Source organism: Natator depressus, chromosome 1, assembly GCF_965152275.1.
Source record: "Natator depressus isolate rNatDep1 chromosome 1, rNatDep2.hap1, whole genome shotgun sequence".
Classification (NCBI taxonomy): domain Eukaryota; kingdom Metazoa; phylum Chordata; order Testudines; family Cheloniidae; genus Natator; species Natator depressus.
In genome coordinates, this window is record NC_134234.1 from 163,323,487 (window position 1) to 163,338,030 (window position 14,544).

The following is a 14,544-nucleotide window of genomic DNA, read 5'->3' on the forward strand; positions in this document are numbered from 1 at the left end:
TTGTTGAGTTATTACCAATTAGTGTGACTTTCTTGTGCTGCTGCAAGTGGTAAGAGTGCAGTATGGTTAGGCCATTTAAAAATTCCTTAAATATGAAAGCTCTTTTGTATGTTATGTCCTGTACGTTTCTGCCTCTTTTCAGTCTGCTGCTTATCCTTATGCAATATACAGCTTCTCTTCTTTCTCTGAAAAGGTCTTGGAGCTCCTCCCAGTCCTGGGGTAGCAAGGAGAGAAATAGAAGGTAACATAATGATTTTTGCGTGGTAGAAATGAATCTTTAAATTAATATATGAAAGACATTAGTGTCCTCACTGCTTAAAGACATTCTTGCTGTTTAAGTCCATCAATTTGTTGTGTAACTCCTAAACTTTTATCCTTCTATAGTATATTTTTCCAGACTGTCTTCTATTTAATTACTTGCATTTGTTGGTTGCTTGCAACTTTATGTTGTGAATCAAAATTCACTTATGAAAGATTAAGTGAAAAAATTAAACCGTGGTACTGAAAACTTTCAAGATTTAATCTCAGAATTGTTTAAAATAATTCAGAAGGGTGTGTGTATGTGTGCGGGGGTGGGTTAAGGTGAAATCTTTTAAATAGGTGCTTATAGGTATCTGTTCTAGGCAGAAGACTTAGGAATAAAGAATATTTTATCTGACTAAAGCAGGGCTCTAGCAAGTTTTTTTTTTTCTTTTAAACAAAGAACTGAATGTCATATGTACTTTCAAAGTTGTAATTTCCACTAAAATATTTTAGCACACTGAAAATAAGTATTGCCGCAGTGGGAGGGGCTAACTACCCTGAGTACATTCCCATTGTCTCGAATGGGACCCTACTCAGGACAGCTAGCCCCTCCCCTGCTTGTGCCACCATGGCTACGCTCAATCTTTAGCTTGCTAGCTTAATTAGAGTTAGCATGGGCATGTCTACTCAAACTGGAAGTTATACCTTCCAGCTCTAATGTCGACATACCTGAAGGCCGTGTCAACACAAGAAAGCTTACAGCAGCATAGCTGTACCGCTGCAGCTGTACTGCTGTAAGATCTCCTGTGTAGCCGCTCTGTGCTGATGGGAGAGAGCTTCCTGTCCACATAATTAAACCACCCCCAACAGTGGCGGTACCATGTCTCCCAGCAACGTAGTGCTGTCCACACTGGCGCTTCTGTCAGTGTAACTTACGAAGTTCAGAGGGTTATTTTTCCCCAAACCTCTGAGCAGCATCTGTTGGTACAACTTAAGTGCTAGTGTAGACATAGCCTTTGAGAGCAGAATTTATCTGCCAATTAGAGCAAATTTAACCAATTAAGAGCTGTCTGTTTTGAGATTAGACACACCCATTATTGGGAATCCTTCAAGTTACCACAGCTGACATTCTAACTGGGACCTTCATGATTAATAGGCAGTAGATCTGTCACTAGTGAGCCTCTCTCCCTTCCGGAATTCAGAGGTAGGGGTGGGTGGGTGTCAGTTGGAAGTAAATTTTTTTTTTTGAACATATTTTGCACTTCATAGTTTAAGTGCGGCATTCAAGGCTGATAATCAGAATCATCATTCAAATGTTGACCTCATTGTCAAAATGTTGTGTCCAATAAGAGGAGGAGGTTAGATCCAGGAATCCGTACATAAATTCTATAACTCACTGAACAATGTACAGCTACAGACAGACTTTGAGACCATGTTTTTGAATCAGATCCTCTTCCTGAAACTCATCCTTTTTGAAGACATAGCTGCCAGAGTTGCTGCATAATATGTTATACAGTACAGCAACTTCCCTCTAACAGAGGCAGTCTTAACCCTAATATCAATAACATAGGCAATATCTGCAAAAAAGAGATCTCACACACACAGGTTTTTTCATCACTAATGCAATCCTATTGTTCCCATTTCTGTTATAACATACCATTATTGTGTAATATCAGTTTGCACCTGATCTGTCAATGAAAATCTCTTTTGTGACTGATTTTTCTTCATGCTTCAAAGTTCAAAAAAGCCCTGGAACACAAAGAAAAGATAATTTAGGTAATACAGATAAATGTTTGTTTTGCATTAATTATATTACAGAAAATTTCAACTTAGAAATATGTCCTAAATCAATGGTCTCTAATGGCTTTGTTACAGTTCGTAGTCAGCCTCCACCTTCAGCTGGATTCACAAGCACAGGAACTGTTGGATATAGTGCAGCCAGACCGGTAGGCATTCAAACTTTAAAGAATTTTCCTTTTGAAGTTTTTACACTGTATTAGTTAGTTGAGAGGTTTTCTTATGAATGGTGGTATGGACGAGAGATATGTAAAATTGAGTCGATATCTTGCAAGTTGTGTGAGGAGACAAAATCTTAAATCATATTCCTACTGTGTTCAGACTGTAAATACACCAATAAAGATTTTGAGCTGTGTATTGCCTTGGACCTTATATAGTAATTTACACATGCAAAGTATATGTAAAACTTTATCAAATAAGAGTGATTGCATTTTATGGCCACTTTTAAATAACGACACAATGTGTGAAGCAGAATCAGACACTTTATAGTTATTTTGTATGTTTTATACTCTTGTTTAAAATGAGATGATTTGGAAGGATAGGATTTATCAGGGCTTATGTGCATTCTGAAGTCTACAATTAATTGATGTATAATGGTGGTTGTACCTTGATTTTAATCAATCTTAACACTTTGCCTGGGATCTTTGTATTACTGTGAAGGACTTGGTTGTATGAACAGTAGCCTTTAGTTCCTCTTTGTGCGGTGTTAGTGTGACCAAATTGAAATACTGCATACAGTTTTCAGTAGTTCGGTTACTTCTCTACAAGTAAGAAATAAAAAAAAAATAGAGAGAGGGTCAAGAAAAACGCAATAAATATGATCAAAATTGGATGGAATGACCTATGAGCAGGAAAGCTTGAGAGCTAGTAGTCAAAGGACTAAACTTGCTAACCAAAGGCTGATATGAAAAATTGTTGTTGGAGCAACAACTGACATTCAAGGGTGAAGCTCAGCCCATAGCTGGTGGTAGGTTTCAGATAAATTTGAAGCAACCCGCATCTCTGGCTCCTAGAAGGGAAAGTGAATACTTGCAAATTCTTCATTTCTTCACACCTGCCTCAGAAGCCACCTAACTGTGAGAGGGACTTGACTGCTCTGTCCCATTCACCAGCAGTGAGTTGGCAAATACTTTTTCCAAGAGTTGCATATGGGGGAAAAATTAAAAGGCTTTAGATATTGTGGCAAAGTCAGACTGCACAGCGGTAAGAGTGGTGGAATCCGTACTAGAATGGTAAAAGCCCTTTTCTCCATGAGCTGAAAAGAGGCTACCTCAGGTCAACTAGGGATGCCTGAGTCCAGTTAAGGGCTGCCTGTGACCTTTAAAACCCCTTCTTCTGGTGAGAAAGAGGTGAAGAGATGAGACACAATCTGCAGCAGGGAGAAAAGGCTTCTCCTGGGTGGAAAGCGTCTCTCCTCCCAGCAAGCAAGCTAACTGCCTGTTTGGGGAAGAACTGGCACTAGCATCACAAGGCAACATTCCAGAGAGGGGACAGGAAAAGGTATTCCCTTGTTCTAGTGTGAATTTTTCTTTGGTTTGGCTGAAGAGTACTACTCCCATGGCCTACTCTGAAGCCTACCTTGTAAATATTGGGGGGGGGGAGGGGAATACCCAAGTGAAGAATAAAACCTCTCCTTAGTGAAACTGATTTACTCCAGGTCCTTCCACCACAACCACCCCACCCTGACAAAGGGGGAAAATGCTGAGCCCAACAAGGCAAAGGAGATGCCTTGCCACAACATATACATTTTGTTAAAAAGACTGCTAAGAGGTGATAACTGTCTACAAATATTGGAAATAATTGTTTAAAGCTTTGCTGATGCGTCTCACAATGCTTTGCAAAATATCCTAGGAAGAACCTATATAGTATTTACTGGGTTGCGGAAGGCTTGTATTTATTAGGACATTTGCATGAAAAATGGGAGCTCTGTTGCTTAGGAGATCTCTGCTCCTTCTGTTTGTTCCTCACTGCAATCACAACAATAGCTGTTTCAGAGGAAAATAAACTGCAGTAGCATATTCTAGATAGAATATTTTTGTGTGCGTTTGAGGCATTAAGTGTCCATCAATTTGTGAAAGAAAGAAGTTATGGAATGAACTTGTTAAAGGGAATTTAGGCTAGATATAAAGAAATATTTTTGAAAATAAAAATCACTTAGGCTATATTTTGGTCTTCTAAAGGAAGTTGTAGAGAATTCCACCAAAAGAGCCGTTTACAAAATGCTTGGAGATAAACGGGGGTTAAGATGTTTTTTTCTGTATCGGTGTCTGCCAATACATTCTATTTCCTAGTGAACTGATGAGGAGGGAGGCAGATCCAGACCAATCACTTTTTGGCTTTGGAGTTAAGCTCTGTCTCCTTAGATTCTTGGATACTTACAGCACTTTATCTAAACAAAACGAAAGGCAGCAAAATTGAAAATGTACTTACATGTCTAAATTGACTCCTTGGGCTTTCGCTGTCTATTAGAGAATGTTGTCTCCCTTCTCTAAGGTACCTCAACTGTGCTCCTCCTTGGATAGGCCCCCAAAATGACTGACAAGACAGAGGCCAAGGCTAACAGTCCTGAGAAATTGCTTAGGGCATGTCTGCATGGTAGGACAATGCACGCTGTGGGAGTGTGACTTCTAAAGCACTCTCACATGTTGTGCATTAATTGGTCCACATAGACTACTGGTGCGCAGTAGGGAATTTTTAGGTAGTATTGTTTGAAACAGCACTATGTTAAAGAGCGCTAGAGAACTATTAGTGCATACCTGCAGAGTTTACATGGAACAATTAAAGTTTAATATGTTAATGCACTTTAGAAATCACACCCCTGTAGTGCACATTACCCTACTGTGCAGACATGACCTTAGCCTGCATAGATCTCCTCTTAAGAGGTACTGAAGGGAATTTTTGCCTTTGCTGCAAATAACTCCAAAGTGTTTTTCCATTATCAATACAGCACAAGAACTCAATAGCCTACCACCAAGTCAGCACTTAGGTTAGATCCCCATGTCCTAGGCAGGAGATAATCAGTTCTGAGATCTCTTCAATCCACATAGATTCATAGATACTAAGGTCAGAAGGGACCATTATGATCCTCTAGTCTGACCTCCTGCACAGCGCAGGTCACAGAATCTCACCCACCAACTCCTGAAAAATCTCACCTATGTCTGAGCTATTGAAGTCCTCAAATCGTGGTTTAAAGACTTCGAGGAGCAGAGAATCCTCCAGCAAGTGATCTGTGCCCCATGATACAGAGGAAGGCGAAAAACCTCCAGGGCCTCTTCCAATCTGCCCTGGAGGAAAATTCCTTCCCAACCCCAAATATGGCGATCAGCTAAACATATCTGAGCATATGGACAAGAGCCCATCTGAGCATATGGGCAAGATTCACCAGCCAGATACTAAAGAAAATTCTTTCCTGGGTAACTCAGATCCCACCCCATCTAACATCCCATCACAGGCCATTAAGCCTATTTACCATGAATATTTAAAGATCAATTAATTACCAAAATCATGTTATCCCATCATACCATCTCCTCCATAAACTTATCGAGTTTAATCTTAAAGCCAGATAGATCTTTTGCCTCCACTGCTTCGCTTGGAAGGCTATTCCAAAACTTCACTCCTTTGATGGTTAGAAACCTTCGTCTAATTTCAAGTCTAAACTTCCCAATGACCAGTTTATATCCATTTATTCTTGTGTCCACATTGGTACTGAGCTTAAATAATTCCTCTCCGGTATTTATCCCTCTAATATATTTATAGAGAGCAATCATATCTCCCCTCAACCTTCTTTTAGTTAGGCTAAACAAGCCAAGCTCCTTGAGTCTCCTTTCATAAGACAGGTTTTCCATTCCTCGGATCATCCTAGTAGCCCTTCTCTGTACCTGTTCCAGTTTGAATTCATCCTTCTTAAACGTGGGAGACCAGAACTGCACACAGTATTCCAGGTGAGGTCTCACCAGTGCCTTGTATAACGGTACTAACACCTCCTTATCTCTACTGGAAATACCTCTCCTGATGCATCCCAAGACCGCATTAGCTTTTTTCACGGCCATATCACATTAGCGGCTCATAGTCATCCTATAATCAACCAATACTCCAAGGTCCTTCTCCTCCTCCGTTACTTCTAATTGATGCGTCCCCACCTTATTACTAAAATTCTTGTTATTAATTCCTAAATGCATAACCTTACACTTCTCACTATTAAATTTCATCCTATTACTGTTACTCCAGTTTACAAGGTCATCCAGATCTTCCTGTATGATATCCCGGTCCTTCTCTAAATTGACAGTGCCTCCCAGCTTTGTATCATCCGCAGACTTTATTAGCACACTCCCACTTTTTGTGCCGAGGTCAGTAATAAAAAGATTAAATAAGATTGGTCCCAAAACTGATCCTTGAGGAACTCCACTGGTAACCTCCCTCCAGCCTGACAGTTCACCTTTCAGTAGGACCCGTTGTAGTCTCCCCTTTAACCAATTCCTTATCCACCTTTTAGTTTTCATATTGATCCCCATCTTTTCCAACTTAACTAATAATTCCCCATGTGGCACGGTATCAAACACCTTACTGAAATCTAGGTAAATTAGATCCACTGCTTTTCCTTTGTCTAAAAAATCTGTTACTTTCTCAAAGGAGGAGGTCAGGTTGGTTTGGCACGATCTACCTTTTGTAAAACCATGTTGTATTTTGTCCCATTTACCATTGACTTCAATGTCCTTAACTACTTTCTCCTTCAAAATTGTTTCAAAGACCTTGCATACTACAGATGTCAAACTAACAGGCCTGTAGTTACCTGGATCACGTTTTTTCCCTTTCTTAAAAATAGGAACTATGTTAGCAATTCTCCAATCATACGGTACAACTCCTGAGTTTACAGATTCATTAAAAATTCTTGCTAATGGGCTTGCAATTTGGGTGCCAATTCCTTTAATATTCTTGGATGAAGATTATCTGGGCCCCCCGATTTAGTCCCATTCAGCTGTTTGAGTTTCGCTTCTACCTCAGATATGGTAATATCTACCTCCATATTCTCATTCCCATTTGTCATGCTACCATTATCCCTAAGATCCTCTTTAGTCTTATTAAAGACTGAGGCAAAGTATTTGTTTAGATATTGGTCCATGCCTAGATTATCCTTAATCTCCACTCCATCCTCAGCGTTTAGCGGTCCCAGTTCTTCTTTCTTTGTTTTCTTCTTATTTATATGGCTATAGAACCTTTTACTATTGATTTTAATTCCCTTTGCAAGGTCCAACTCTACTTGACTTTTAGCCTGTCTCACTTTATCCCTACATGTTCTGACCTCAATAAGGTAGCTTTCCTTGCTGATCCCTCCCATCTTCCACTCCCTGTATGCTTTCTGCTTTTTCTTAATCACCTCTCTGAGATGTTTGCTCATCCAGCTTAGTCTACAACTCCTGCCTATGAATTTTTTCCCCTTTCTCGGGATGCAGGCTTCCGATAGTTTCTGCAGCTTTGATTTAAAGTAATCCCAGGCCTCCTCTACCTTTAGATCCATAAGTTCTTCAGTCCAATCCACTTTCCTAACTAATTTTCTTAATTTTTGAAAGTCAGCCCTTTTGAAATCAAAAACCCTAGTTGCAGATTTATTTTTGTTAATCCTTCCCTTCAGTTTGAACTGAATTAGCTCATGATCACTTGAACCAAGATTGTCCCTTACAACCATTTCTTCTATGAGGTCCTCGCTACTCACCAAAACCGAATCTAAAATGGCATCCCCTCTAGTCGGTTCAGCAACTACTTGATGAAGGCATCCATCAGCTATCGCATCTAGGAAAATCTGGCCTAGCTACTGACCAGAAGGAAGATGTGTTGGGGAGAAACCATTGAGGCAAAGTCCTTGCTAGTCATGAAGTTGAATCTGAGTCATCTATCCTCCACAAAACCAGAAATGTAGATACCTCATTGTGGATGACCTTCATACCACACTAGCTAGTGAGAAAGCAAAGACCCTGCCAAGAGAAAGCAGAGGTTATTTTCAGTCTTCAGGTGTTGTTTTTCCTGGACAACTACTACTGAAACAACCTTCCTGCTGCCCCAGACCTGACTAGTGCAAGGATCTTGAGGTAATTTTTCAACAATCTGGCCTTCATTGTTCCACCAGAAGTGTTAAATTGGCTGTTTCCATTTCTGAGGAAACAGACACAGTTTGAGCCATGGGAGAAATCTTTTCCTGTCCCTTTTCTGGCGCTGACATGAGACTGTTGCCATTACTAACCAAAAAGGGATACTCCAAAGAAGTTGTTAAAACTGGCTGGCACCCAGCAAAGATTCCACCAATAGTTCCTATTCCAGGAAATGGCTTTAATTCAACCATTGCTGTTTACATGAATAAATCAGATCAAAATTAACATTTTGTACCACTTTTTGAAAAAGAATTAAATTTGGGGCTAAAGGCCAATTTCTGGAAGGTCCACATCTTGGCAATTGCTAGCATAATTCAGTAAAACAAACCAAATCTCATCCCTTCCTATCTGTATGTGAAGGATTTCTTAAAGACCACCATCTGAACTTCAGTCCAAAACTATTTGGTTCTTAGAGCCCTAACCCATTAATCATTCAAATCTCAGAGCTCAATTTCCTTATTTTCCTTGATTTACACGGCCTTTCTGGCAGCAGTTATTTCTGCTATAAGACTTTCAGAATTAGAGACAGCCACAGTGTCCTATTATTGCTTATTTCATGAATACTGTGTGGTTTTAAGGACGGCTTCAGCCTTTATTTCTATTCTGTTCCGATTCAGAGGAGCCTATATAGGTTTCCTAAGGAAAACAACTTTTTATAGATTTTGGAATATCATCCTAAATATCCAGTTCCTAAACATCCAAAGGAAAAGAAGTGGGCATGTTTCTTGGGATGAGTTTTATTCTAACAAAACTTGTTTCTAAAAACTACCTTGGGTTTTTTGGGTGTGGGTTTTGGGTTTTTGTTTTGTTTTTTTGCCACTTGGCAGTCAAAAGGAAGAAAGCTATACGTGTTTTTGATTTTTTGATGCTTGGTGGCTTAAAGCATTTAAAAGTCAGATGGACTTAACCCAGGTATACTGGACCAGGGCCATTAAACATTGTCTTCTAAATCTAGTAAATGTATTAGGCCAGATCAAGGGTGATATCTTCTTCTTCTTCTTTTTTTTAAGACACAGTTTGTATGAGGAATTATGTGTATAAGTTTTGTTCCAAAAACATCCCTGGGACATTCTCACTGTTGTTAAATCTCACAGGAGGATTGGCAACCATGGATAAACTGGGGACAGAAAACATTTGCTTTACGTGATCATTCGTTTTCTTCTGGTATCCATTCTTGGTAGCATGACTCACACCACATGCAGTTTATAGGCGTGTGTGTTCTTTCAAATTAAATTCCTCTTTGGAATAGTTTCATATTTCTCCTTTGATGCTCTGCTCTACAAGTTCATCAAAAAAGGATATCCAGTAGCCTACATATTTACTGGCGCTCTTTGGTTAGGCAGAATGTCCCCATCCTTCCTGGAGACACTGTACCTACATGTAAGATTTGCAAAAATGGGTTCTAAAGAATAAGTCCCATGTCAAGCATAACATTTTCTGCACTGCACATCACAGGTCTTCGGGGCATGGAATGCATTATTACTGGGGTTTGTAAAGGGCTTGGTAAACTTTTATAGTGCTGTATAAATGGTTTACAATGATTGTCTTTTCTATCCCAGAGTATCTCTGATTCCGGAAAATGGTGATTCTTCATTTCCCATCCTGCAGTACTCCTTTGCTTCTGTTTAGAAATGACCTCTGAGTGGTTTTCAACTCCACCAAATTTTTATTAGCAATTTACCAATTCTGACAAAACTACTACTACTTTCAGAATGACATGAACATATATTTCTTGAGACAGAAGAACAAAGGTTTTAAGCCACCTATGTGACTCCCACTTCTCTGGGTAAAAGACTGTCTTTTTGTTACGTGTTTGTACAGTTCTGAGAACAGTAGGGCTTCTGGTCTATGACTGGGGGCCCTTGGCATGGCTGCAATACAAAAAAAATCATCAGTCATTCAGCAGGAGATCACGTTAGTTCCAGAAGTATAGCTAAAGTATTTTATTTTTACCAATTATTATTTCAGACTGTTCCACCCCGAGCTGGAGTTATTAGTGCACCACAAAGCCATGTCCGTCCGTCTGTGGGGAGGCCAACACCTGAAACCCAAACCAAGCCAGCTGAACCACCAAGAGGTAATGCTATACTTTAGAAGAAAAGGAAATGTAATGTACTGCTTAATGGCAAATCTAGGTTGGCTGCCTTATTTACCCTATCCAAACCTGTCCCACCCTTACCTTTCATTTGCTTCCAACTGAAAAAGCCATCAGTTTTCTGTGAAACAAGACGATTCTTTCATGTAATAATGTATGGCCATTCCTCATAATTAAGGCTGTGAGTTTGTCACGAAGGTCACGGATTCCGTGACTTTCCATGACCTCCATGATTTCTGCAGCAGCCAGTGCGCCTGGCTCAAAGGCAACTCAGGCAGCCCCTGCGCCAGTCACACCGGCCGCTGCTGGAGCAGTCTCGAGCCCCGGTGTCCCCCTTCCCAGTAGCAGAGTTGGGGGGGAAGGGGCATGGGACAGGGTGAGGCGGGCTCTGGGCAGCACTTACCTGGAGGGCTCTCTGGAAGCGGTGACATCCCCCTCACTCAGCTCCATCCTAGATGGAGGCATGGCCAGGCAACTCCATGCACTGCCTCCGCCCAGAGCACTGGCTTCACAGCTCCTGTTGGCCGGGAACCAGGGCCAATGGGAGCTGCGGGGCGGTGCCTGCAGGTGGAAGCAGTGTGCAGAGCTTCCTGGCCATGCCTTCGCCTAGGACGGAGCTGAGCAAGGGAAATGTCACCACTTCTGGGGTGTAGGAGTCCCAGGTTGCGCGCCGCCCTCCCCCAGCACCCGTGGGGCCCCCAGGAAGGCTGTTGTCCGCCACCCCCATCCCCCAATTTTTAATCATGGGTATTTTTAGTAAATGTCATGGACAGGTCACAGGGGCCGTGAATTTTTGTTCACTGTCCATGACTTTTACTAAAAATATCCATGACTAAAACTTAGCCTTACTCATAATGCATGGAATAATCTAAGTCAGCAGCTAATGCCTTAAACTGCACTTAGAAATAAACTAGCAGCCAGTGTAGATCATGGTGCCTCAAGTGTAATGTGCTTTTAGAGGGAAAATACTTAAGAAGTGTGCTGCCTCATTTTGCCCTGGAAACAGTACTACCTCCTACCTTAGATGTATTTCACAACTAACTTTTAATGTGCCAAGAGGAATATGTAACACATTGTGTGTTGTGGTAGCCTGGTGCTCCTGGTGGCTGCACCACTAGTGTTATCTTGGGATATTCAAAAGCACCTAAGTGATTTAGGAGCACACGACCAATTGACTTTCAATGGGACCACCTTCAGCCTCCATCCTAAACTGACTGATAAAACTGTCTTAAATATGTATTGTTCAGAGTGTACATCTGTACAACAGTGATTTTCAAAATACATTTTATGTTTGACCTTCGTTATCGAGATACCTATTTTATTAATCATTTTTATGGAGAAAACATCCAGAATATATTTCTAATACAATGCATTGTAAATGTATTTGTAGTGTCACCTTTGCTTCCTGAACCACTTAAACCTCAGGCCGTAGTTCCTCTTCAACCCACCATTCAGCCACCATCTGTTCAAAAAATGCAGGAGCCTCTTATGCCTATGATGATGCATACATCTCAGACAACTCCTCCACAGAATCTGGAAGCACCACCGCAACCACCTCCCCGGAGCAGGTCATCCCACAGCTTGCCTTCAGAATCGGTTCCTTCACAACAGCAAGTAAGTGTACAACTGAATATTTTAGTGTTGCGCCTTAACACAGCCTACCTTGACTTAACATCACAGATCACAGAAAAGCCCCAGAACAAAAAAAAGTACCATTAATGATTAAACTTCTGATACCTAAGCACAGCAGGATAACAGCACAGCCCAGTAAGATAACACTTAGGTGATTCTATATTGTCCTTGTATATGTAAATGTAAACCCTGAATATTATTTTTTTAATTTCTTGAGAATTTTTAATTTTGATAGTTACCTAAAATATAAATTACGTGTTCTTACATCTTGTCATGTAACAATAGAATTGTAATCTTGTACCTTTATATGAAAAAATGTTTTCCGAAATTGAATACATTTCACAATAACACAAATCTGTACCTTACAGACTGGGCAACTTAATAGATACTTTTTCTTAAGAGATCTCTCTAAATCTTGCACAGAAATACTTGGAGCTTCATACTGGAACTAATTCATTTCAAGGTGGGAAAGCTGAGTCCTAATTTTAACTTAAAGTACATTTATTCTGTTTAATTCATGGTGGTCATTAAAATATACAATACTCCAAAATAATTTGACATTTTAATTCAGTAACACTGAATGCTGTGTTCTGTGTACTAGCTAAAGTATCATTTAAAAACAAACCCTTTGTTTAAGAAAAGCAATAATTCTTCGAGGACTGTCCCTATGGGTGCTGCACTTTAGATATTGTGGCACCCTGCGCTTCTAGTTGGAGACTTTTGGTAGCAGTGCCCTGGTTGGCCGCACCCTTATCTACTTTCATATTGCTTTTATTCTCTGCCCTTTTCTCAGTTTAATTTCCCTCATTGCTAATCTCCCTTCATTTTTCTTTCGTTTCCCATTTAAAAAAAAAGAAAACCTCTCCGTTTTTCTCCCTGCCTCAGGCGGATAGTCCCTGAAGAGGGATTAGACTGGGACTATTTCCATTCTTTATTCAGCTAGCCTCGGACATGCCTGGCTTGCCAGGTTTCAAGTGCTGTCTGACATGCAGACTCTCAATACCAGTGACAGATGGCCACTCGCAGTGTGTCCGTTGCCTGGGAGAGAGAGACTTTACTCATAGATTCATAGATTCACAGATATTAAGGTCAGAAGGCACCTTTATGATCATCTAGTCTGACCTGCACAACGCAGGCCACAGAATCTCACCCACCCACTCCTGCGAAAAACCTCTCACCTATGTCTGAGCTATTGAAGTCCTCAAATCGTGGTTTAAAGACTTCAAGGAGCAGAGAATCCTCCAGCAAGTGACCCGTGCCCCATGCTACAGAGGAAGGTGAAAAACCCCCAGGGCCTCTTCCAATCTGCCCTGGAGGAAAATTCCTTCCAACCCCAAATATGGCGATCAGCTGAACCCTGAGCATATGGGCAGGATTCACCAGCCACATACCCAGGAAAGAATTCTCTGTAGTAACTCAGATCCCACCCCATCTAACATCCCATCACAGTCCATTGGGCCTATTTATCATGAATAGTTAAAGATCAATTAATTGCCAAAATCATGTTATCCCATCATACCATCTCCTCCATAAACTTACTAAGTTTAATCTTAAAGCCAGATAGGTAAAGAGTCCCCACTGCAAGAAACTCACAGCACGGACAAGAAAGGCCAGGGACCTCCAATTAAAATTTTGAATGATGGAGAGATCCCTCTGACCTGCATCTGACCCTGAGTCCAGGACACCACCCCTCCAGTCATCACCTGCAGCTGCCTCAGATATGGGATCCTTTTCAAAAATGGCTGCTAAGGATCCTGGTCCTAGCAAAGCCACAAAAAAGCCTCTCACTCCTCACCACACCAGAATTCGCCTTTTAAAAAAAAAAAAAAAGCGATCCATGACTGCAAAAACTGCCACGGTACCAATGTACCAATGGCACCCAGAGCGCCAGGCCACGAGGCACTGGCATCGTCCGGTACCGAGGAGTGAAAGACCCTGTGCGGTCTCACTCTTGCAGCGGCAAAACTAAGCCTTATAGCTCAGTGTGAAGGGAACAGAAACCTCAGCCACAGAGCAGCGCTAAGGCGCCACCTGCTGCACTAATAAATATGACAGGTCTGCGGCACCGACAACACTAGTTCCTAGCCTGAGCTTGCCTGCGCTGTCGGCACTGAGTATCCTGGTACTGCAGCAGTTTGTCAGCCCTGCAGACCTCCTTATTGCTTCCACCCCGGGAACTCCACTCTTTGGCACCGACGGCATCCCGGCCAGGTCAGCGCCAAGTGTCATCAATATACCTGCTGGCTCGGCTCCTCTCTCCAGTGATGAAGAGGAGGAAGTGGAGACAGGAGTGGACACATCTCACCACTCCTCTCCTAAACCTGGACCTGCTCAGCCACAGGGCGTGAATAGGCAGCCCCCACAATGGGTGCCCCCTCCCATGGCCTTCCTGCCGCAGTGGGCATACTAGAACCCCTGGGCGTTATACAGAGCCCAAAAAACCCAGCCATCCAATCCATCCAGATCCAGGACACAGCAATCGTGTCTGCCATCTGCTCCGGCTTCCCAGAACTGCTGGAGGAGGAAGTTGAGGAATCTGCAGACAGGCCAGAGGGTGTTCCCCTCGCACCTACTCAAATCCTCACTTCGTCTCCGGCCGACACAATAATGCCACCACCCCCCCACCCCCCACCC

At 41.7% G+C, this 14,544-nt stretch overlaps 1 protein-coding gene across 9 annotated transcripts in view; it reads left to right on the top strand.

Moving 5' to 3' along the window:
* Positions 1–14,544, top strand: part of SYNJ1 (synaptojanin 1) — a 117,219-nt gene that overhangs the window by 91,093 nt on the left and 11,582 nt on the right. For 7 of the 9 annotated variants that reach the window (XM_074970678.1, XM_074970715.1, XM_074970681.1 and 4 more), the window contains 5 exons: positions 194–241; positions 1,981–2,019; positions 2,119–2,189; positions 10,152–10,260; positions 11,669–11,892. In XM_074970678.1, the coding sequence (XP_074826779.1) occupies positions 194–241; positions 1,981–2,019; positions 2,119–2,189; positions 10,152–10,260; positions 11,669–11,892 (491 nt within the window). The remainder of the gene's footprint in view (positions 1–193; positions 242–1,980; positions 2,020–2,118; positions 2,190–10,151; positions 10,261–11,668; positions 11,893–14,544) is intronic. The other 2 variants (XM_074970685.1, XM_074970690.1) reach the window with 1 other exon arrangement.